The following is a 23,772-nucleotide window of genomic DNA, read 5'->3' as shown; positions in this document are numbered from 1 at the left end:
AGCGCGATTAAGTTAAAACAATAAAATATCTTTCATTGAAATACTTACACTTTCCTTCTATACGTTTTATGCTTTTTAATATTCGGCTAAACACTGCCCAAAATGCGTAAAATAATATTGAAAGAACAGATATCAGTATGAGTACGTAAGGACAGAGGATTGCTTGAATGACACACATGCCAACTACAAGTGAAATTACCTAAAATGGAAATAAAATAAAATTATTTATTAATATTTATTACTGAAATAATGCTAAAACAAAGAAAAAAATAACTATGGCTTTTACAGTTTTCGTAGAAAAATATAATTCGAGATAAAAGCATAATTATTAGCATTACATTTAACGTATTCAACTAATCCTTCAGATAAAAATTAATTATAAATAAAATATACAGAATGTTATAATAAAATATTTAATAAATACATTTTAGTTCAATATGATTAATTATTCCAATTAATTAATATTAATATTAACATTAATACAAATTGTTTTTATTACAACAATTTGTATATTAATGTAGTTAATTGATTAAAACTGACTTAATGATATTTTCTTCATTAAACCTCATTCGTTCAAACTTTGATAGTAAGATTCATTTAAGAGAATAACAAGATTTTTATAAATACACGTGTAATAATATAAAATACAGTACTTGCAATTGTTTTATGTGTTAACAATTACATTTTAAATTCTAGTTTTTTTAACAGTTAACAAACTATTAATAATTTTAGAAATTTGTAAAACCATTTTGTGTTTTAGTGAAAGTTGTTTTAATGGTTCAGTCTCGTGACCGATATTGTTAAAAACATAATACATAAATTGGTGATCTGCAGACATTTCTTACAGTTTGAAATACGAAATGAAATGATATGACGTTTAGCCACGAAAAATTTTCTATATACATCAAAATTAATTGTAATCGCACTAACTAAGTTCAGTACAATTGAACAGAAGAACGAGTCATGGAGTATCTCCTGGATGACTTGAACGAATGTAAGGCTATTTTTGGCTCTCTTGATGGATCGTATAAATGTACATATATGAGTATGGGATGCACTTTTATTGCCATATATCTACAGATATTAATTTGAAGAAATGAGTGACAATGATCAGCGCCCGAGTTAACTATGTGCTACATGCGATTTGTTAATAATTCGCAGAATTTTTCTACACAAGTCCATCCTTATATATACAATAGAAAACGAAATGCTGCAAGAAATAAGTGAAGGAAATATTCAAATATGTAAAAGTAACATGCACAAAGGATCTCAAATTACAGTAATGAAAAAGTACATTTATTAAAAAGAGTATGCCGATTTTAATTGTAAAACAAATCTAACATTTTCTAGAATGATGTTAAGAAACGTGATTTGAAGTGTGCAAGAGAATGTCGTACTGTGATGATGAGTAAACGAGTGACAGGAAGTGCGTGGTGAAATGAAGAGGTTGCTGAATCTATAAGCAAAAATGAAGAATTTGCGCCTATGATACATATGAGAGCGGGATACGAGTCTGAGTTCAGCGATTTTAAACGTGAAAATAAGGATATCGTGAAAAAGAGCAGAAACGTGTTTAGGATGTAGAGTAGAGATATTAGATGAGGCATTTAAGGATGATCTCAACACTTTCTAGAAGTATAAGAATAAGGGTCAAAATTATTCTGGATATATGAATACAAAGAGTATAAAAGATAATAGTGGTTATGTGTTTTGGAATACGTAGAATGTGTTGGAAAAGTGGATAGTGTGTTCTATCGACTCTTAGGATGTCTAAATGTAAGCAACGATGTCTCTCAGCATGACATTTTGGTGCTGAGTATGAGAATGTTCATAAATGTTAAAAATCTGTGTACAATTGAAGAGAATAGTTAAAAATAGAGTATTTTTAAATTTATTATAAACCTTGATACATACTTGATACCATAGAGCAGAGACAAACAGAGAAGTCACATAACATTATCTGCAACATCGATAAAATCACTTTGCACCGTTTTATAGATTGGATAGATTTGTGTATGTTTACATAAAACCACAAGGGATAGAAAAATGGCGCAAAGTTTGGTCCACATAACTCTCCTTACTAGGATTCAGCCAAATGTTGGCTGAATGAGCTAGTACAGTTTGTACCATGGCACAAAAATAGTACAAAGTCAATCCCAGTACGACAGGGGCAGGACGTACAAAATTGAAATGTATAATAAATTTTAATAATATACATAAAAATGCAAAGTATACAAATTACAGTGCGACAAAACAATTCACTTAAAGAAAGGATCAGGCTATACGCCTAGATGGAATCTAGTTGCTAGTTTGTTGATTGTATTCTCACTTCTTGTAAGAATACAATCATCCAACTATTTAAGACGCAGCTGTATAGTAAGAGAAAAAAAGAAATGTACCTGAAGGAGTTACAAAAAAGCATCGAATGCAATCAGGCGACTTCACAAATCAGAGTAGTTATTTCAGTGAACGCAATCATGGGTGTAAACTGGAGATGTCAGCTGAGACTGTTGTCAAGTCTTTGTACCTATCCACCAGGTACATAAGAGAATTGAATATGGTTTTTATTTATTAAGATCCTTCTAATCATAGGGCGAGAGTATATGATAAAATGTCAAAAATACGGTTGTGATGTGTTGTTGGCTTATCTGAATAACAGTGTTTGCATTATCGTTGCACTGTATAAAATGAAAGGTAAAATTGTTGAATGTGAAAATTAGATGTGTAAATTTGTTACTTGTGTTAGGAAATATTCACACGTGTTGAATTGGAGAAAATGATGAGAATTACTAAAAAAAATATAGTCGACCCCCCTATAACACTGTTGATAATTCCGTTTTATATGAATTCCATGTTGTACGAGTCACTTAGATTTTACAAGTACGTGTGCCGTTCTGTGCCCGGCTTACGTATTTGTAAAATCTAAGTGACTCGTACAACATGGAATTCATATAAAACGGAATAATCAACAGTGTTATAGGGGGGAATCTGGAATGCCACTGTCAGTTTGCGGCATGAAATAACTGTATGGATAAAATCTTTGTATCGCAAATGATTATTTAGAAGTACTACCGTATGAATAAAATATTATGTACTTTTATGGGTTTAAAAAGCATATGACCAAGTGAAAAAAGAATAATTGTGGATTGTTGTAAGTGGAAAGCTGCTTGCAAAGTGAAAACAATAAATGCATAGATGAGAACATCGTACCATGTATTATAGTAATAGTGAACTGTCGGACTGTGTAAGTGTGACTGTGGGCGCGCATAAAGGATGTATCAATATTTAGTCTCCCAGCTTATGATAAGTATTTGGATAACTGTCTCAGGCAGTCAAATGAAAGTTAGTAAGTGTAAAAGTAAATGAAAAACTGTTTAATTGCTTATTATATGCTGATTATATCCTTCTAATGGCTAAAAGACAAAGTGAACAGCTGTATTTATAAAGAGTCTTGCATATAAATAAAATTCAGAATAAATGGAGACAGAACGAAAAGTATCAAATTTGGTAGAGAAGAAATGAGATTACAACATACAGCTGAACAGTGTAGCAATACAGCATATAATAAAGTTTATTTGCTTGGTCCACGTTTGAGAGGAATGACAGAGAAATTAAAAATGAACGAGTACTTGTAATACTTGTATGAAAATGGTTGGATTGAAAAGAGAGTTCACTCGTAAGAGTGTATTTACAAAGAATGCAAATATGAAGGTGTACAAGACTACGATTCTTCAGACCATATGATATGGCTCTGGGGCAGAAGTTTGGAAAACAAGTCTTAAGAGCAGTGTGATTGTTACTTACTTGATGTAGGGAAAATATACATATACTGTATATGTGGGGACTATAGATGGCTGGGCGTCAAACACTGCAGAAAGAATATGAAGAGCTTCTTATGAGGTAGAGGAGAGGAGAGTATTGTGGAATACCATTTACATTTTTAAAAATAACTTTACTGATTTTTGAATAAAAATCTCAAAATGATCTTGAGTACATACTATAACTAATTGTAATGGACTGTCACTTGTAAAAAATACTATTTATTTTGTTATAAAAAAATGTATTTAAAAATGTCACAAATGGAGGGTAATATAAAATAGGTGGTTTAAACCATTGAAAAACTAATTAGAATTCAAAAACATAGTTATTTTTAACTATATAAACCATATTTTTAAGATTATTTGCATGTCATTCCTGCTTCGAGTCTACTTACAAAAGTCACAGATATAATTTTCTTTCTCTGCTCCGGTACAATCAAGGTGAGCCCACAGAGAACAGCTGAAGTATTGAATCCAAATTTTCCCTCGTTCATCTTCGGAGAATTTTCCGTTACAAAAGATACATTCAGCGTATTCGTTTTCTGGTTATTTAGTTGATGACATGAAAGGAAGTCTGTTACAGACGATACATCAGAATGGAACGATTCATCGCTGCTAAAGTTTAAATGTAGTCCGTAATCACTGGCAAGCCCTAAGACTCTTTCAAGTCGCTTGATTCCTTCTTCCTGCGAGGAAGACAGAATGATGATGTCGTCCATATAGGATAATGCAATACCATCATTAATCAAAGGTCGAAAAATCGTGTTAATGTACCATTGAAATACAGCGGGAGAGTTGCAAGGTCTGAAGGAAACCCAGTGGCGTGTCATAGTAGGGGCGGCAGGGGCGGCCCGCCCTGGGCGGCACTTTTTAGGGGGCGGCAAAATTTCACAATAAATAATAATAATATCTTGTAAAAATTTGAAACATCCTAATCTATACTTGCATCGTGCCTCTGATAGTGCTATCGTGCGGACAGTCCGGGAATCGGCTCTCCAGGTTAACTAGTAACTTTTTCATCCGCGGAATTCCTGCGAAACCTGTTGACCTTTTTTTTTACTTTATTTTGCTTGTACGATTCATTTGCGTTCATATACACCACTAATATCCAATAGAACTATTTTAAACAGGTCGCTACACTACCACCGAATTTTTTATTCCTTGTTCTGTGACAAAACTAGATTTTGGTCTTTTAAATTGAAATACCTAAATAAGGGGAGTCGAAATTTTCCTCCGCCCCGGGCGGCTGACACCCACGGTACGCCACTGAGGAAACATTAATGAATTGATATTGTCCTTCATGTGTCACGAATGAAGTATACTTCCTACTATCTTTATTTACATCGATCTGGAAGAATTCAGTTTTGAGATCGTTGTGCTAAAAATTCGTTATCCCTGTAGTCTGTGTAAGATATCTTTAATTAATTAATGGGAGGGGAAATCTGTCCTTTACAATTACTCTGTTCAACTTTCTCTAATTTATGCATACACGTTCCATCCTTTTCTTCACGATTACAACGGGACTACAATATTTTGATGAACTCGGCTTTATTATTCCTTCCTCTATTAACCGTTCAGCGACTTGAGTCTCGACAATCTTTTTCTCGGAAAATTGCAATCTACGCTGCTGATGAAATATCGGTTCATGACTTTTAACAAAAATATTCAGTTTTACATTTGTTTTCTTAACTTCATGTGAGACATCATCCAAAACCAATTGTTGCACCTTACTTTTAAAAATATAAAAACAATGTTTGCTTCGACTTTGTCCGTTGTAGTTAAATCGATTGGCAAGATAGACGAACAGTTTATATCCTCAACACATTGAGTTTTATTTTTATTGTGATAACTTTCATTAACGTTGTCTCACACTGCATTAAAACATTACGGCCTACAATGGCGTTATAAGTCATTATATCGTTTGTTACTACACACACATCAGCGTGACACTTAAAATCATCAATTTGAATATTTTCTGTAAAACAGCCTAATAAGTCAACTACTGATTTTCCAAATCCATTCAAAGTAGAATTAATTGGGAATAACCTCCTAAAGCTTATTTTTCAAAAACAGATATCTTAAGTAACGTTGCTTGACTTCCAGCGTCTATCACTGCCTTTATACTTATGTCATCAATTACTATCGTTTTAAACTATTTCGGTTTTATAGTAATGTCTAAAGTGGCAGCTTCTGGTTTCGAGTTTGAGCATTCGGAACTTGGTCATTCAGAAGCCTTATGGCCAAACGCTTCACACTGGAAACACTTTAAACCTTTATTCCTATGAATACAATACTTAGAAATATGATTTCTCGAACCACAATTATAACGAATTCTATTGCTACGATTATCAACACAACTATTTGCTTTATGTTATTTTTATTCGCATTTTGCTTTAGATTTATAATTTCCATACCTTTGTTTATTTCTGTCAAAAGTATTATTATTTCTATTGTAAGAATCATGTTTAGGCTTCACTCTATCAAAATCACCTTTACTCTTAATAGAATCACTTTTTATTACTTCATAAACTTAAATTCCTACAAGTCTTTACATCCCTATAAAATAGTTTTGATTTTTTTTGCCTGAGTTATATATCTTGAGTTATCACAAAAATTGTAACTATATGCAAATAATGTAGATTCTCGTAACTACCACTACAGGGCCAGAAGCAGTTTAAAAGTAGATAAAATAATATGGTATGAAGAATTCATTATGGTCTTAATGTAAAAAGTGTCAGAACCTAAAAGAAAAGGCTGGCACTTGATCATTTTTAACTTTGTGAAATTTTCTATAAATTTTTACCTGTTTTTAGAAGTGTTTTCTTCATTAGAAGTTTTTCTTCAAAAGCAATTTTTTTTTAAACTGTTACTTCTGTGGTGGAGTATAAGGGATTTAAAAGATAGACTCGAAAAATTTAATTTTTTGTAAATAGTCTAAAAACTTCAATTAAGAAGAAAATAGTTTTGTTTTCATGTTTATCATTAATTCGTCTTTTTCCCGCCTGTGCAGGGTGCCTGAACACCACATCGGACTCGATGAAGTCATGCAAACGTGGGAGACGGGCACCATATATATATACATTTTCATGGAATATATATGTATATATATATCCAATAAAAAAAACTAATAAAACAGCTTGAAATAGTAAAGCTCGGCAAAGACATTCATATAAATGAAACATTTAAAAGATACGGCATAAAAATACTGAAAGCAGATTTGACAGTAATACCACCATACTAAATCGGAAAAATAAACGTCGTAAGGAAAAATGCTTGCGCTCTACTGCCTTACAGTTGTTGCACGTACAGTATATTAATTTGGCTGAACGTCGGCACATCTTTAAGCAGTGGCAGTAAAGGAACTTTAAAACATGAGATAAAGCTCAAAGCCTTTTTGTGACAATGTTTATTTTTTCGATTTATTATTATGTGACATTTCTATAGTTGTAATCTGTGTAATAGGTTTTTTATTCACACGAGCCTTACACTCAAATCTACTTTCATTATTGTTATGTCACCACTTTCGAATGTTTCCGTTACTTACATGTTTCTGCTGAGCTTTAGTATTACGAACTGCTTTCACCAGTTATTTTAAATGAAATTTTAAGTAATTTTTAGTCGTCAATAAATTCATAACGAAATAGCTTCCCGAAATAAATAACGAAATAATTCTAAATTCATTTGACAGTCTCGTGATAGCCTGAAGGTTTCTCCTCAGTATCTTAAAGAATAAATATAAAAAATTTGATGCAAATCATGCAGATAGTGGAAAAATTCTGAATTTGAAATTGCATAAATTCAGCTCGATCAACCGAATTTTTTCAAGATTTAAGCCTTCCGAGATACTCATTGCAGACACTAAATATTTTAAATTTCATCCAAATGGGACCGTTCTCTATAATTCAAAGAGAAATCTTGTGAGTAGCAATGATGAGTTGTTGCAATACGTTATGAAACATAATTCAGAACACAATTGTGCATGAAGGGTGCCACACTGGTTGGGAAACATAGAGACAGTATGGAAAGATAGGGTGTAAAGCTGTATGTAGGCTGTGCTTACAGTAAAGAGAGCTTGAAACACTTAAATATAGATGGGCCGATCAACTGAAAAGTGTCTAAAATAGAAACAGATTCTGTATGAAAAACAGGTGTCAGAGTGTGTGAAAAAAATAATGAATGTAGAACAAGAGAAAGGAGTGTGTACAAATAAAACAAACAACAGGAAGTTGTCAACTATGGATGGGGACGTGATTTCAACAGATCCAAGAATAAAAGGGCAGGTAAGTGACTTGATTTACTATGTACTTTGTAAGTCTTCTGATTTACCATGTGTGTATACATTATTCAAATGACTGAAGCTTGCAGGGTGTATTGCATATGACATCAATTTTATTCTATTCATCCATTCCTTTAGGGAATGCCGTAACAGTTTAATATTACTTAGGAAGATAAATCTTAATGTTCCAGATTTACGAGAAACCCTGTAATATATTTCTTATTATATTTATTTTAAATATATGACCCACGTCGTTATGATAGCGGTTATAGAAGTAAAAAATATAATAAAATTTAAACTCATTATACAATTGATTTGTTGGATTATACAATAATAATTATAACAGTATTTTTCAATTTTCACAGTACATAGACTACACAACAGAGATCAGGTTGAAATATACAGGAACAGTAGAAGCACATTTTACTACATAAGAGAAAAATAGTGCTGTTTTCGGTTCAATAGTACTGCATATGGAGAATGATAATAGCAACATGTTTGTTCTGATCGAAACAATGTTTAAGATATCAGTAAAAGCAGAGCAAAATTATTATTTTAATTTTGACAGAAAATAATGAGTTCACCGAAATTTTTCAAAAATTAACAATGTGTCTGTTTGACAAAACGAAGTCAAATTATTTCATGATAATATAAGATCGCATATGTAAAAACAGACGATGGTGGGTAAACATTTAATAGCCATCCTTCACAGTGAGCAGGGTTTTACCGACCCTGATCTCACATTGTTTATTACTGGTATAAATTTATATATTTAAAATTAATGTAAACTTACTGTTATCGACATGTAACAAGCGTAAGGTAAAGTATCATCCATGTTATTAACATCTTTAGAAAACCGATTTAGCACTTTTCCTGAAAAATATAGAATATTAAATAACGATTGAATTATATACTTATATAAAAATATGTATATTGATATCATTAAAACAAACGAAAACAAGCAATAATTTATCGTGATATCATCACAATGCCGGGCTGCAATTTTTAATCATATTTTTAATTTATTTAATTTAAAATAAATGCTTGCTACCTCAAATTAGTAATCTTCCCCGTGTAATAATACTTTTTCGTTAACAATGCAATCTTGCCAGTCATCTACCGAACTCTTTTCAGAGAGAAACATTTGAATTGAAATAACCTTTTGTGTGCATCGAAAATTAGTGTATAGTTAATCAAGGCTGCTTATGGTTATCGTGTTTATATCTGTTCTTGACTTTCATATATCTAATTCCATTTTGGAGAGTTGGGAAAGACAGTCAGACAAACGACAGTAGAAATTTCTAGGTTTAAATTTTTTCACATTTCAGCCAAAAAAAAACATAATTTATTGCGACTCACGAAGTAATTTACCTCTATACAGAGCATCACAATTCTACGTGAAAATTCATGCCCATTACAAAACATTTCAACAGCGTGTGATAAGGTAAAACGGTACTTAATTTGTCAGTTTTATGAAATTTTATATTCTATAACAGATAGCAAATATCTGTAATATCATAAAGGACATGAAAGTTTTGCATCTAAAATAGAATTGCGAGCAACCTTATTTATTTACATGATTTCAATTTTATCTAAAAAATTTTTTTCTGAATTATGTTAGAAGAATTTTAGCTTAAAATTACTAAATACTTTACATACCAACAGGATTATTGTCCAAAAATGATATTGGAGTTCGAATAATACAACGGAACATATTGTTGTGAAGTTTGGTAGATGCAGCTGTAAAGAATTTCAATAATAGTGAACCCATAAGTAACATGGTGAAACACACTGCACATATAAATCCAAAATAGACATATACGTTGAATTCGTCCCTCTGATAAAAATTTCTGCCTTCACTAAGGTTATAGACTGTTGTGTTGGATGTAATATCTTCTATTTTCTTTTTACTTTGGCTATAAATTCTTCTATCTTGTAGCCTGAATATTAAACATAAAATAACCATCTAATGTTTAAACATTTTAGTACTTCGTTAAGATTGATATATAAGTAAAGTAATAAAAGCAATAAAAAAGTATTATTCATAAATAATATTAAAGTAGAAGCTATACATCTAATGATATGCATAGAAAATTTCACTAAAAATTTAAGCATATAATTTATAGAAGATGCACGTTGTAGCTATTGAAGATAAGATTTGCATAGAATTATTCGTGAACTCTGTCCAGTCATTGACATTTCATCAAATTGAAAAAAAGGCAGATGTTAAAATCAATTGCTAGAAAGCTAGACATTAGAACCAGACATTCCACTATCTCCAATACATCAAGTATACAATTATGACAATGCGTAAAGCGCCCCCTATGCTTCAACACCAGGAGACCGAAGAGTCGACGCGTTTGCGATGAAAGTTTGTGAGGATTGACACAGAAATCTTAATGGCCGCAAATTTCGATTTAAAGCAAGCGGTACCGTTTGTAGGCACTTGGATCTGGGATGGAGACAACAGGACAGACGTCACGGATTTAAGGAAGTGCACCATACACAATTCTAACAGTATCAAATATCCGTTTATTAAGCTATTTACAAGTAATAAAAAGATATGCGGTTTACCATTGAAGAGTTGAACATCATGCTTATCTGCTACTTATTTTCTTAAGAAACTATCTTGTAATAAAGACTACGTCCACGATGTTAACTAATTCGCGAGTTTTAATTTAAACAGAGAGAGTGTACATAAAGTACATAAAATTCCCAGATACTTGGTAAAGTATCTAAGAATGCGTTGTCGATACCACAGATTAATGGATTTCACGATTTAACGGATGGATGGAGGAAGGATGCATCGATGGATGAATCTTTGGAGGGAAGAAAGTCACATAGGTAAGTAAAGTATCCTAGTGTTTGGGTAACTCCGGCGTGAGCGAACTTTCGATGATTACGGACTCATCGGTTGGACGAACTCTTCGTCAGATGAACGAACCCTTTGTCACATGGATGAACTCTCTCTCGTATTCAGTTATGCTTTTTATTGGGGGTCCTTTTTCGTTTTCCATTGCCTGTTTTTGGCAATGTTGCAACGCCTATGTCCAATAGTACAATAGTACAAATCTTGTCACCAAGTATCTGGTGACACATTCGATGTATCACCCTGAAAGAAAAGTGACTCCACACATCATATCTTTTACAATTATAACAATCGTAAGAAGAATTATAGAAAAATTTTATTTCAAAATTAAATTTTCAACAGCTTATTAAAAAGAAAAGTTTGAAAGACTTTTACATAAATAATAACTTTCGTTTAAAATTGTTCTTAAATGGATTACGAAATTTTCTTATTACTGACATTACTTTTTACATTTAATGTTCTGTAACAATGGTTCCCAATTAGTAGTAGCCTATGTGTACCCCTGGGGTAAGCGAAATTGCATGAAGCTGTACACGCGGCAATCTAAAATCGGTCGATTTAAAATTTAAATGCATAAAATGAAGCAATCAAAAAATAATGATTTAACCATCAAAATTTGGCAATTTACAACATGATGTCGATTGCACAAATTCGTCTATCTATAACTAAAAATATTCTCGAAATTTCATTTTAAAAATTCATTTATGACAATACCTAAATGAAATTCTTACGCAAGAAACAAAAATTGTACAATTAACACAATTTGTGTTAATTGTTCAATTATCATTAACATTATGTCAGCGAAGCGGCAATAAAATATTTACTACCATTTTGCACAACATACCACTGCGAGAGCGGATTTTCGTCCATGACAAACATGAAAACTAAACATTGTCACCGACTTCAACTCGAAAATGACTCGAGACTGAAGCTGACTAAAAAACAAACAAATTTTACAAATTTGTGCAAAGAAAATCGTGCACATTTGTCACATTAAAATTAAATAACCTTATGTTATTTTCATTATTATTAGAATTGTATTTTAAAGGTAATAAATGTAAAAAAACTTATTCTATTTATCACTAGTTGTCTACCCACAGCTTCGCTTGCATTATATCGAATTTTCTCGTGGGAGTAAGATATTTCCTCTCAGTAAAATGTAGCCCATGTCTATCTCCAACATGTAAGCTATCTCTGTGCTAAATTTTATCAAAACCTGTTCAGCTATTTAGACGTGAAAAGGTAAAAGACAGACAGACAGAATTACCTTCAAATTTATAATATAAGTATGGATTTATATGAATTTCTGCAATAAGGGGTACGCGAGTTTGAGCTCTTTCTTGAACTGGTATGCAAGAAAAACTAATTGGGAACCATTGTTGTATAAACTGGTAAGCACTATGTCCATTATTACTATACTTATTACACCGTGTAATAAATCTAGTAATAAAGAAAGATCGACATAGTGCTTACAAGTTTATACCAAGAATAGACAAAAAGCGTATCATAGTATTTAATCCTCTGTTATTTTTATTATTCAAAAGTAGGATTTTATCAACTTTAACATTATGGGTATTTCTACTTTTCCTTGGTTAGCAAGGTCTATTTAGCACTCATACGGTCTTGCACGGAGAAGCAAATTGAAAATTTGATAAGTTCAAAACCTCCCTAAAATTAACAAATAAAAGCTTAGAAAGGATCACTAAAAAGTGTTGTTATGTAAAAAAATATTGTAGAATGTTAAAGAAACAAATTAATTTTAATTGTTAGTAAATAACTTAGATTTGCATATTAATTTATCTGTAAAAACACTACATAAAACAATTTGGGGATATTATTAATTGTGTAACATATAAGAGAGAAAGTTTATATTGTTACTTAGATAATGTATTTTGTATTATGAAAATTGTTTTATGTATTTTAACCTGTATGTATTTTGCCAAAAATTTTATATTCGTATATATTGAAGGAAATGGAATGTTCTCCAAGTGCATTTGTAAGTTATAAAAATAAAAACGGAAATAGGCTTGAAAATTTTCTTTTTTCCATACTTTAAATACACAACTGAAGTACGCATAGACTATTTTAATCACCATAAATTATTCCAAGTCACGCTGATTTACATCATGTTTATTTTAAATTTTAGAGAAAGTTATCTTTTAAGTTATCGGTAGAGAAATGAAAAAATTGAAAAGGTAATGTGTGGACAACTAAAACTGCAGCAATTAACGACATTGTGTTAAATGCTCATAGTAACAGCTGTGTAATTTAGAAAATCTTAATACCATTACAAAACAAAGGCATTTTTCACCATAATTATATAATGCTGTATGTTGTAATAAACAAACATTTTCGAATTTACAAATCTTGTTTTTTCAAAAGTAATTTTTATAATTTTGATGAGCTGCATTTTGTGCAACATGATTCTAAAATTACGTTGTAATGCAGAAATGAATATTTTACAAAAGCCACATGACTGAAAACGGTCGCGGAGCACACATTGGTATGTGATTTTCTAGTTTCTAATATACTTATATTTTCACTCATAATCGAAATATTAGTTTCTCCTTTTGTTTAAACAAAAGTGTTCAAACAGACAAACAAAGGAAAAAGTCAGAGAAAAGAAATCAAGTTATCGTAACAAACGAACTAACACATCTTAAACACAGATGACACAATTGATACGTTGTACCCTGAAAATTTTAATGAATATTTCATGTTATATGGTGATAATTTGTATATAAAGGAGTAATCATGAAAAAACAAATCTTATATAACTTTAAAAATATATCAAAACATGTGGACCTAGAAGTACCTAAATGTGTAAAAATATGTATTGAGTGTTCAATGTGTATGAATTGTACTTTAAAAAATCTTTCCTTATAAATGGACATCTTCAAAAACATCAACGTGATTAGAAAAATTCAAACTATTTCAACAAAACATTTAAACGAATATTAAACCAATATCTTGTATGCATAATTAATAAGCAGATATAGTAAAACAGAAAACAAAGCATAGTGTAGTTTTAATGAAAATTTTGTACTATGCTTCTTGTTTTATTGGGTGTTGCATACCCAGACATTTTTTCATTTAAAATCACAGTCATGTGTGCTCAAAAAAAGTACAATAGATGTTTTTTTAAGAAGTGAAAAGTTAGGAATATAGTGATTTTTAAATTTTATATGAAATATACAATACAAAAATATTCAAAAAATGATGTGTGGTTTTACGATTCATAACTAAAAAATTAAATTGATTAACTATAATAAAAGCATACCATTTGATTATCCAATAGTCGCTGGCACTTATAAAGGATTGAGATACAAATACCATTATCAATAAAATAATTTTTAAGAGAACACCCGCTCCTGCATTGACGTATGCTTTATAAACTGAAATTTTGACTTCTCCATGTTCATCATCATCACGTGGAGTTTGGTTATTTTCAGCATCCTGTACGAAATGTTTCCAAAAATTATGTAAATTATACACGGAAATATGCTTAAATCAGTTTAAAATATTTTTATACATATTTTGCAAATAAAAGAATTTAAGAAATAATTTTATATAATTGTAATTAGAATACCTTACTCTCGATTCAAAAGATTATTAAGTGTTTTTTTTTTTAATATTTCTACCCGACATAAAAACAAAATAAATATTACAAAACAAATACTGTAATAACAAAAAATACATTAAAATAAGTCATTATCTGCGACATCTGAATAATAATAATATACTTTTCAATTCAAGTGTAGTAAAACCTGCATTATTATTGTAATACTTAATTGTAAATAAACTATAGGTTTATTGACAACCCAACATTATAAAAAGTAATGTAATGTAAACCTAGCATTATAAGTAATATTTATATACTTCAATATTCGCAACTTATATTTTAATTAATTAACCTATTAATATCTGCCAATAATTTCAATTTGTTTTTGAAAAAAAAAACTTTAGCATGACTGGATAATTTAAACTAATATCAGTGATCGATTCGCTTGTCTCGTTCGATTAAAGCAGCTTTTACCAGAGAACAAGATCTTTGGTGGTGAGTAGAGTTGCATATTTAGTGGTTGACCAATCACATCTCTTGGTAATATGGAAGTAGTATGTGATTTATTATGTGAAATTTGATTTTCTAAATGAACTTATAACAGCGTTATCAAGAAAATTTTGTGATATATCAAAACTTATGATATTTATTTAATAATGCTGTATTAATATTAATTAATACTGTATTAATATTAATTAATACTGTATTAATATTAATTAATACTGTATTAATATTAATTAATACATTAATGAATTAATTAATATATTACTTAATATTAATTAATACTGTAATAATATTAATTAATAATACTGTATTAATATTATTAATACAGTAGCTCCTGTTATATTGTGTCAGAAGACAAGAAAAAGCGCGATATATCCAAAGGCGCAATGAAACCTAGTACTAAACTTTCTGCACTTATTACGCTAAATAGATCATACACGCTATGGAATCTCTATTCTCTATTCTTTCGAAAGCAAGTATTTATGATAGAAAATAAATTTAGTTTTGCAATATTGACATTTATTCGTGATTACATCGTATTAAATAACGTTTAAAAAAACACAAATTCCAGAAACGCCCATTTAGTATTATTGTATTTTCAATAATGACATTTAAAAACGAATACTGTCGATATAAAATCAAAATATCGGTAACGATTTTATTACACAGTACTGTATTTAATTATAAATCGCTTAATAAATATTTATGTATTTTATATTTTTTAATAAAAATTATAAATACAGTAATTGAAAAATTAAAAGTGTAAATATTGAACATATAATAGAACATTAAACGTTACAAAATTACAAAGAGTAATCGTTTTCTAAAACGAAAAATAAAGTTACTACTGTATAAAAATTGTAGAACTTTCCTTTCAAAAATAAAGAAATCTTTCATTTACACATTTTGACCCACCATTGGCCAAGTGGATCTGCACACTGAACACTGGGACTTCGGTCGTGGGATCGCACTTCTCCAGGGTCCTTAGTCTCGAGTTTTTCGTGTTGTAATTGAATTGACGTTATTGAACTCAGTCATGTTACTATGACTCACATAATCGGTATTCTCGAGTTAGACCCATCAAGCGAACTCGAAAGGCGAGTGGAAATAGGTCACATTCACTTGTTTACGTATGTCGATAAGCACAATGGGATTGTTTACAATGCATCTCGATTTGTGACTATAATGATTCGACTAATCAACTTTACTGTAACAAGTTGTAAAGAAATCAATATGAATTAGTTTACAAGTATTATAGTTAAAATCTAAAAGTTTTGTCTTATAGCAATATAGTACGCAGAAACAAAATGAAAACCTCCAATCTTTTATTTTGAAAAATGAGTGAAGAACAGAAAGAAATATTAGTAACATATATACAGAATAATAAGAAAATGAATAGTGGAAAATTCGACAACGAATTTACAATAAAAGGACAATTCAATTTATGGAATTACTTGAAAAATTAATTGTCTTTTGGAGCTAAAAAATCCGTTGTGTAATGGAAAAAGTATTTTAATTTAATCCTTTTTTCATATAGTTTTTTTTCTATTTCTTAAATTTCTTTGTTTATTAAGGTTATTTATTAACCAGAACTTCACACTTCTGATTAATAAATAATCTTAATATAGTGTCTATGCTCTTAATAATTTATACATGTAATTTACTATCATTTTAATTTTCTTTTTCGATGAATTAGATACTTTTTTTTATGTTTAGAAAAAATTAAACGTATAATTTTATTAATTACAAATTAAAATTCTTTTATTAGTGTTGACTTGACACGAAAAGAAATGGCATCTACTCGTTGCCTTCTTAAACAACTCTTTCGGTTCTTTCTAACGCTTCGATTGTGATCAGAATAAGCGTATCTGTCAGCCATTTTCACTTTCGTGCAGCGATCTCACATGCTCAACTCAACGTGAGTAGCAACTCGCATGATGAGATGGAAAAGCACGCGAGTTATAACTCGAGACTATCGATTTGACGTCAGAGTGTGAGATGATACCACGTGACACTTTCTACACGTTGGAAGTTATAACACGAAAAACTCGAGAGTAAGGGCCCAGGACAGGATTCCACGTGGGGTTTTCTCCACCTCTGTAACGACTGAATGGAGGCCAGTTACCCTTAAAAACACCTACCAGAAGACACCCCCCTAGGCAGATCGCCCAAGTGTTACGTTGCCATAAGTTAATAAAACGAACAAACAAACAAACCTTACACAGTTTGCAATAAATTCGAAATTTCACATGTTTATGTGAATTGACGCAATACCCTGGATTTATATAAAGATATGAAATTTCGAATTCACAGAAACTTGAAAGGACTTAGTACTGTACTTAAAATCATAAATAAACAATTTTCAATATCAAAAGGAAATATAAATGATAATTGATCTATTCCCCGGTTCTGCTTGCTTAAATTTTAACGAATGTATTGTTTCACCTGCAGTGGTAGTTTCAGGGACAATGATAGAAATAAAATACCGTATTTTGCAAAAGAAAAGAAATTTGATGGCAATTCGTATTTTAAAATTTATTGACTCAAGTGCTTTTAAAATTTGGAGGACCATAAAAAGTGCGATATAACCGAATCGCGATATGATAAGGCACGATATAACGAATGAGTAGGCTACTATGTTATGTTGTGCAACGACACAAATAATTTTGAAATTAAACCATATACAGTGTTTGTCCAATAAGTATCGGGACTGAAGTCATAAAGAGAAATTTGTTTAATATAAACGTACAGTTAGTTAATAATCTTCAAATGAGTGTGTTGACCCTCCTGCATTAACACACCGCTGCCAGCGCTTTTTCCAGTCTTCATACACCTCCTGGAAGTCTACAACTGCAGGCCGTTCAGCCATCTTGTTGAAGCCACTTGGACGGCGTCAATCGTTCTGAAACGATGTCCTTTAAGGTTCCTTTAATACCATGGAACAAAAAAACATCGGGGAAACCACATCTGTACTGTAGGATAATTGGGGCAACATTGACACGTAGTGTTTGGCCAGCGCCTCCCTCTCAATAAGCGATGTGTGACTGGTCGCATTGTCGTGATATATCATATATATCGGCGATCTCCCTTTGAACATGGCGGACACTAATCCTCAAACGAACACTTATCCAGCGATCAGAGATCAAAAGTTCTGGCACTTTAGACACATTTTCATTGATATGTGTCTCTGTTGGATGTCCACCGCGTTGCTCATCTTCGACGTTTGTGTCGGATTGCGTTTTTGCGGGATTTGCGGGGAAAACGCAATTTTGAGAAAAACGGGAAAAACGCAAAATTGTATGTCGCTCAAAAACACGTGTTCTGGACATGGCTTCCTCTTTGTAAGCCTCACGGATTGTATTAAAACTTTCCGAAGAGGATTTGTTCAATTTAATGCAAAATTTGATGTCAAAACGCTGCTGGATGATTCACTGCATCTTGACTCTGGATGCAAGCATTAAACATACTTTCACTTCAGGCGCGATCTACACACTGCAAAGGCCTGAACACAACTGAGCCGGGTCTGGTAGCTGACGTGACATCCTCTGTCAGCAATCCTGCCCATAGAGAACGCTCTCTATCCCTTCCAATTGGCAGGAAAAAATCAGTCCCGATACTCATCGGACAAACCCTGTATATTACGAAATGTTGTTGTTTGATAAGTATGTAAGCTCAGGTTTTCTGCTAAATTTACAATATATGACCTTCTATTGCTTTGTTCCACTGGTTGGCAATGATTTGTTATCTTGCATTATCATTACTATTTTTAAAATATTATCCTTTCCTTCTTAGCAAGGACTTTCTAAGGTGTGAGCCCGTGGGACTATAGGCCAGAGGGGAGGAATGAACGAATTTCGCGCAAAATTACGTCTTTGTAATTTAATTTTTTAACGTAAATGCTATAAAAAAATCTCGATCTAGAACGGATCAGATGATGTTCCGATCTCTGATGATATCTAGATGATGATCTCTAAACAAATGGAGAGGAATTTTGAGAACAAGATGGCAAAAGGAAAACATTCGATTGTGAGAGATGAACTGCTGCTATTCGGAACATCATCGGAAAAAACCTATGCTTGCACTTGGGAATGAACCTTCGACATGTCAATAGTCTATAATCATTTTCCCAGGCACCAAGCATAAAAGCTGGAAACATCAAAGTTCCGTGCGGTCCTTCCCAAACAAGTCCGAAGAAAGGTGAATAGATTAATTAGTGCCAGGAATAATCGACGACTAGGTGCCAAGTTCAGTGGACCTCCATGAAGGAACTGTCCCGGTCCTTGCAAGTCAACGATAAGAAGACCTGCCCCCATACAATCACCAGTCCTCTTCGAGTTCCTCTCTCTCCGATCGAACGAACCTCATCTAAGTTGACCAACGAATATTGAGGTATCCATAGATCCTTGTAAACTCTCAGCAAAAGTAGCGACAGAGTTAGGTCATTAGGTCAGCATGCGAGCTGATTAAAAACTTTTGTCAATCCACTCCATCGGAGTGTATATGTAACCTCATTTTGTAAAGGAGTCAATGTCTGACCGTTATTTTATGTTGTGGGACGTATTTTTATTTAATTATTTTCTTTACAGGGTTCTTTTTAGTTAAGGACAAACTCCTAAGCACAGGTCACAAAGAAAGAAAAAGGAAACTTAATTTGCATCAGCACCTGATCCTGTAACGCAAAATCATGCAAATTAAGACAGTGCGAAGCTGCACTAAACGTTGAATAAAAGGCGGCACATCGAATACAGCCACTTGAGGGTTTAAGTGACTTGGCGTTATATTTAAAACGACCGGAGACGATTGAGAAAAAAGTTGGCACAAAATTCAACCACCATCTTAGTGTGCTCATTTCGTTCCTTGAGTTCAGTAATTTTAAGTAACTCTTTCCTGCGACTTTCGTCGACTTTACTGCGGTTCCTTATTCTTTAGCTTCTGGTCTTCCTCTTTGGTCTTTTCTCTGCCCAGGTAGGAGCTTTCCTCTTTCTTTCAGCTGAAGTGGCTTCTTTTCCGGACTCGGACATGGCATCGCATCGCCTTCAGCAGCCACTGTCAAAATTGAAAGCATGCATAACTTCTGACGAATTAAGATTTATTTCTCCACTTTTAGAATTGGAGAAACTCTTCTCCATCCGTTCGTCCCTTCCTTCAAACCAAATCTATACGATTTTTCTGGAAGGACAGGGAATCCTCCGACGTCTTCATCTAGCTGAGCTCCACGTGGCTCTCAAACCGCATTTCCCCTGACCGGAATTGCTGCAAGAAATTCGCTACTCTCATAGTGTTCTTCTAATAATCAAAACTCTGGAAAACCAGGTCGCAGAGGCGACTCTTCGTATTCCTGATATTGCCAGGATACAGTCTTTGGCCACCTGGCACCAAACTGTGCCCACACTGCTTATCTCCTTCGTGGGGTGGATATGTCAATCACAGCCCAAGAAATTTATGATATCCTCTCGGACTCCCAGCTTCCAATCCTAAAGATACGTCGTTTCACACGACGGGACAGGAATAACATTCTGCCTAGCTTCACTGTTTACATGTCTGTGACCAGTGCCTCCCTGCTGGAATCAATTACTATCTATTACCAACGTTATCACTGTGAGCGGTATATTCCTCGCCCATACCAATGCAGGCGATGCTTCAATTTTGGCCACTTGACCACGACATGCTGCAGCCGCCACAAATGTATTACTTGTGGGGGTGACAATGACCTGACCACATGTACCGCTGCTGCAGCCGGCTGTGTGCGTTGCAGAGGAGAATATTCTGCAGACTCCCCCTGCTTCCCAACCGATCAGCAAGAGGCACGACTGTTAAAATTCAGTGTCATCCAGCGCTGTTCTTATCTACAAGCCAAGTGCTCGCAAAGTAACTCTCCAAAATCATATGCAAGAGTGGCCTCAACTTCTCCCAAAACTGCCTGAGAGGACCTCTCATTGTGAAAACCAGCCAGCTTTTTCTACTATTAGGCAGAGATGATATTATGATCCTAACCAATCGTATTTCCCAATTGGAATCCATAGTGGAGAAGTTATGCATGGAGTTAAGTCGTCTTCACTCAATTATTCAGCCACTTAACCCAACTTTGGGTTCTCTTCGTGAGCCAAGTCTGGACAAGGATCTCATTATGTCCATGTCAAATAAGCGTTCGTTCCACCCGGCGGGCCTTTCGACTCCTGCTCAACTCCCAAAGAAGAAGAAGGGACCTAAACATCGTCCCACCAATCCATTGGCGGTATCCGACTCAGAAGGTCAAAATTTGAATAAGGATCTCACGTACTCCACGGGGTCCACAAGAGTAACCCCTCTAGATAACCCCTGTATTGCCTCCCCAGCCGAGCAGGATAAACTTCTCTGCCACCTGCCCAACAACCCCAAGCAAAATGTCTAACTCCTCAATCAACTTGCAAAATTTCCGCTTGATACACTGGAACGCGAGAGGTCTTCGCTCTAAACGTGATCTCCTTTTGGCGGCATCTTGGCTGCATACTGCAGACATCCTCCTGGAACAGGAGACGTGGCTAACTCCTGTGGTGGTCTTTTCCATTCTAGGATTCACTCTTTTCCGCCATGATCGCACCTCTGCTCGGGGTGAGGGTCTCCTAACAGCAGTCTCTCATCAGTGGTCCGCCCACCAGCTGCCCCCTGGTCCTGCGATCACCCGCATAGAATATCAATAAACCTTGGTATACTTTTCACGGGCTCCTCTCTCCCTTGTTAATGTGTATACCTCAAATGGCGTACTTTTGGCTGTTTCACTGGACCTCCTTTTGTGGGGCAATCACCACCCTTGCACAGTGTGGGCGGAACTGGAACGCTCATCATCGTTATTGGGATAACGAGTGCAAATGCCCAGACATCGCGGGCTGCACCCTCTTCGATTGCTTCTCATCTGCAAACTTATGCTGTTGGAACTCAGGAGAACCAACTTATTTCCACCCAAACAGATCATCAGCTATAGACCTGACCTTCTGCTCCAGGGACCTATTAGGTTCCGCCTTGTGGAATGTTTTTGTGAACACCTTAACCAGTGATTACGCTCCTATTTCGATCACTCTATCTATTTTGGGCACCCCTATCTCGATGACTACCCCTCATTTACACTTTTCTACAAACTGGAGTCATTATTGCAATAAACTCAGTCAGCTTTGGACCTCTGAAGAATCGATTCCAACCTTGTTTAACGCCTTTGTAGACACTATTCGTGAGACAGTTTCCTCTAATACTATAATTCGCTCCATTCCCTCCTCAGGTCAACCACCGTGGTGGACCCCTGAATGCAGCCACCTTACAGCACATTCCCATTTACGAGATAACTCGTCAACTTTTCATAGCGTTATGAAACACTTGGTCGTTAAGGCCACTTTTGACAATTTTTTTTTTCAATTTTTGGAATGTTTTTTAGGTCCACAAATTTTTGCAAAAATTTTTGCCCGCGCGAAAAAATTTTATCGCGATTTTAATTAGCGTTTGATAAGGCTCGATTAAAGCTTAATTGTTTTTTAATGGGATTTTTTATCAAATTTAATTCATTGTTCTAAAGTTCAGCGCACGGATTTTCCTTCGGTAAAGTTATTTAAAGCTACTTTCAGATGTCAGAAAAGACCTCCAATAGTTTTTTAATTTTTTTAATTAATAGATTTTATCTATATATATAAAAATGAATGTATGTGTGTGTGTGTGTGTGTCTGTCTGTCTGTCTATCCTTCATGCATTACCACACCGTTTATCCGATTGCCGTGAAACTTTGGGAAGTTGTTTAATATACTCCGGCGAAGGTTTGTGGCATAGTACGATTGCCATAAAAGTTCGGAAAGTTTTTTAATACACTCCCGCGAAGGTTTTTGGCATAGTACATTTATCCTACGGTAGATGGCGCGCGTTTACACGAGCATTCGAGCACAGTGTGTTCGATCGATTTCAAATTGTGAAGACCTTTTCCCCCTTCAAAAAATATCTCTATATATGCATTTGTGAACTGTTATTTACGATATTTGTAATCATTTTTGTTTAATCACTTTATTTCGACTTTTTTTGCTAATTATGTTTTCGCTCGAACTTCGTTAAAATCTTAACTGTACCCCGAACAACGACCGAAGTTGTAGGAAGAAATTCGCCTATTTTACCAATCTAGGTATTCCCCTTTTTCAATATTGACTCAAAATAATTTAAAAAGACAAATTACAATAAAACGGTTTATTATCCAACTATCAGAAATTTCACAACGCGCCAAAGAAGAGAGGAAGGAGCAATTAAATAATGAAAATTATAAAGGATTTTAAAAAATATATAAAAATGAGGAATATCGCACTTCTGACAATCGCTGCAAGTGTGTGGGTTAAATTTGGAGAATCCGTGCTTCTCGCATGGACAACTGTATGTGGCCGGCTCACGCGTCGAAAAACCTTCCGATTAATACATGTAAGCACCAGACAGAAAAACAAAAAATATTGTGTATCCACAAACAGTCCAATAAATAAATAAAATTGAAACGACACTTTGAAATGTTTTCCCGGTGAAAATGAATAATAATAATAATAAGTTTCAATAAAAATAATAAAATGTAAATTGAATTTTATCATAACGAGTTTGCTTGAATTTCCTTTCTTCTGAGATCGCAGCAATGCGCGACAGGTAAGCTAGTTATATATAAATTTAATTAATTAGAGGGGTCGGAAATCGCAATTAAAATTTTAATTTTTTAAAAATATTTAACAATATAAGGCCAGCTAGTATTCACCCT

At 33.4% G+C, this 23,772-nt stretch overlaps 1 protein-coding gene across 1 annotated transcript in view; it reads right to left on the bottom strand.

Annotated features, from left to right (window-relative positions):
- The window catches only part of LOC111619753 (multidrug resistance-associated protein 4-like), a 55,199-nt gene that overhangs the window by 7,310 nt on the left and 24,117 nt on the right, over window positions 1-23,772 (bottom strand). Inside the window, exons 10-13 of the mRNA XM_023361572.1 lie at window positions 14,244-14,422; window positions 9,754-10,034; window positions 8,888-8,967; window positions 49-199 (exon numbers count right to left, since the gene is read on the bottom strand). Of these exons, the coding sequence (XP_023217340.1) occupies window positions 49-199; window positions 8,888-8,967; window positions 9,754-10,034; window positions 14,244-14,422 (691 nt within the window). The remainder of the gene's footprint in view (window positions 1-48; window positions 200-8,887; window positions 8,968-9,753; window positions 10,035-14,243; window positions 14,423-23,772) is intronic.

The sequence above is a fragment of the Centruroides sculpturatus genome, unplaced genomic scaffold (assembly GCF_000671375.1).
Source record: "Centruroides sculpturatus isolate CEXI.00-Female unplaced genomic scaffold, Cexi_2.0 scaffold88, whole genome shotgun sequence".
NCBI lineage: Eukaryota > Metazoa > Arthropoda > Arachnida > Scorpiones > Buthidae > Centruroides > Centruroides sculpturatus.
The sequence above is the reverse complement of the archived record's forward strand: the minus strand, read 5'-3'. Positions and strand labels throughout refer to the sequence as shown.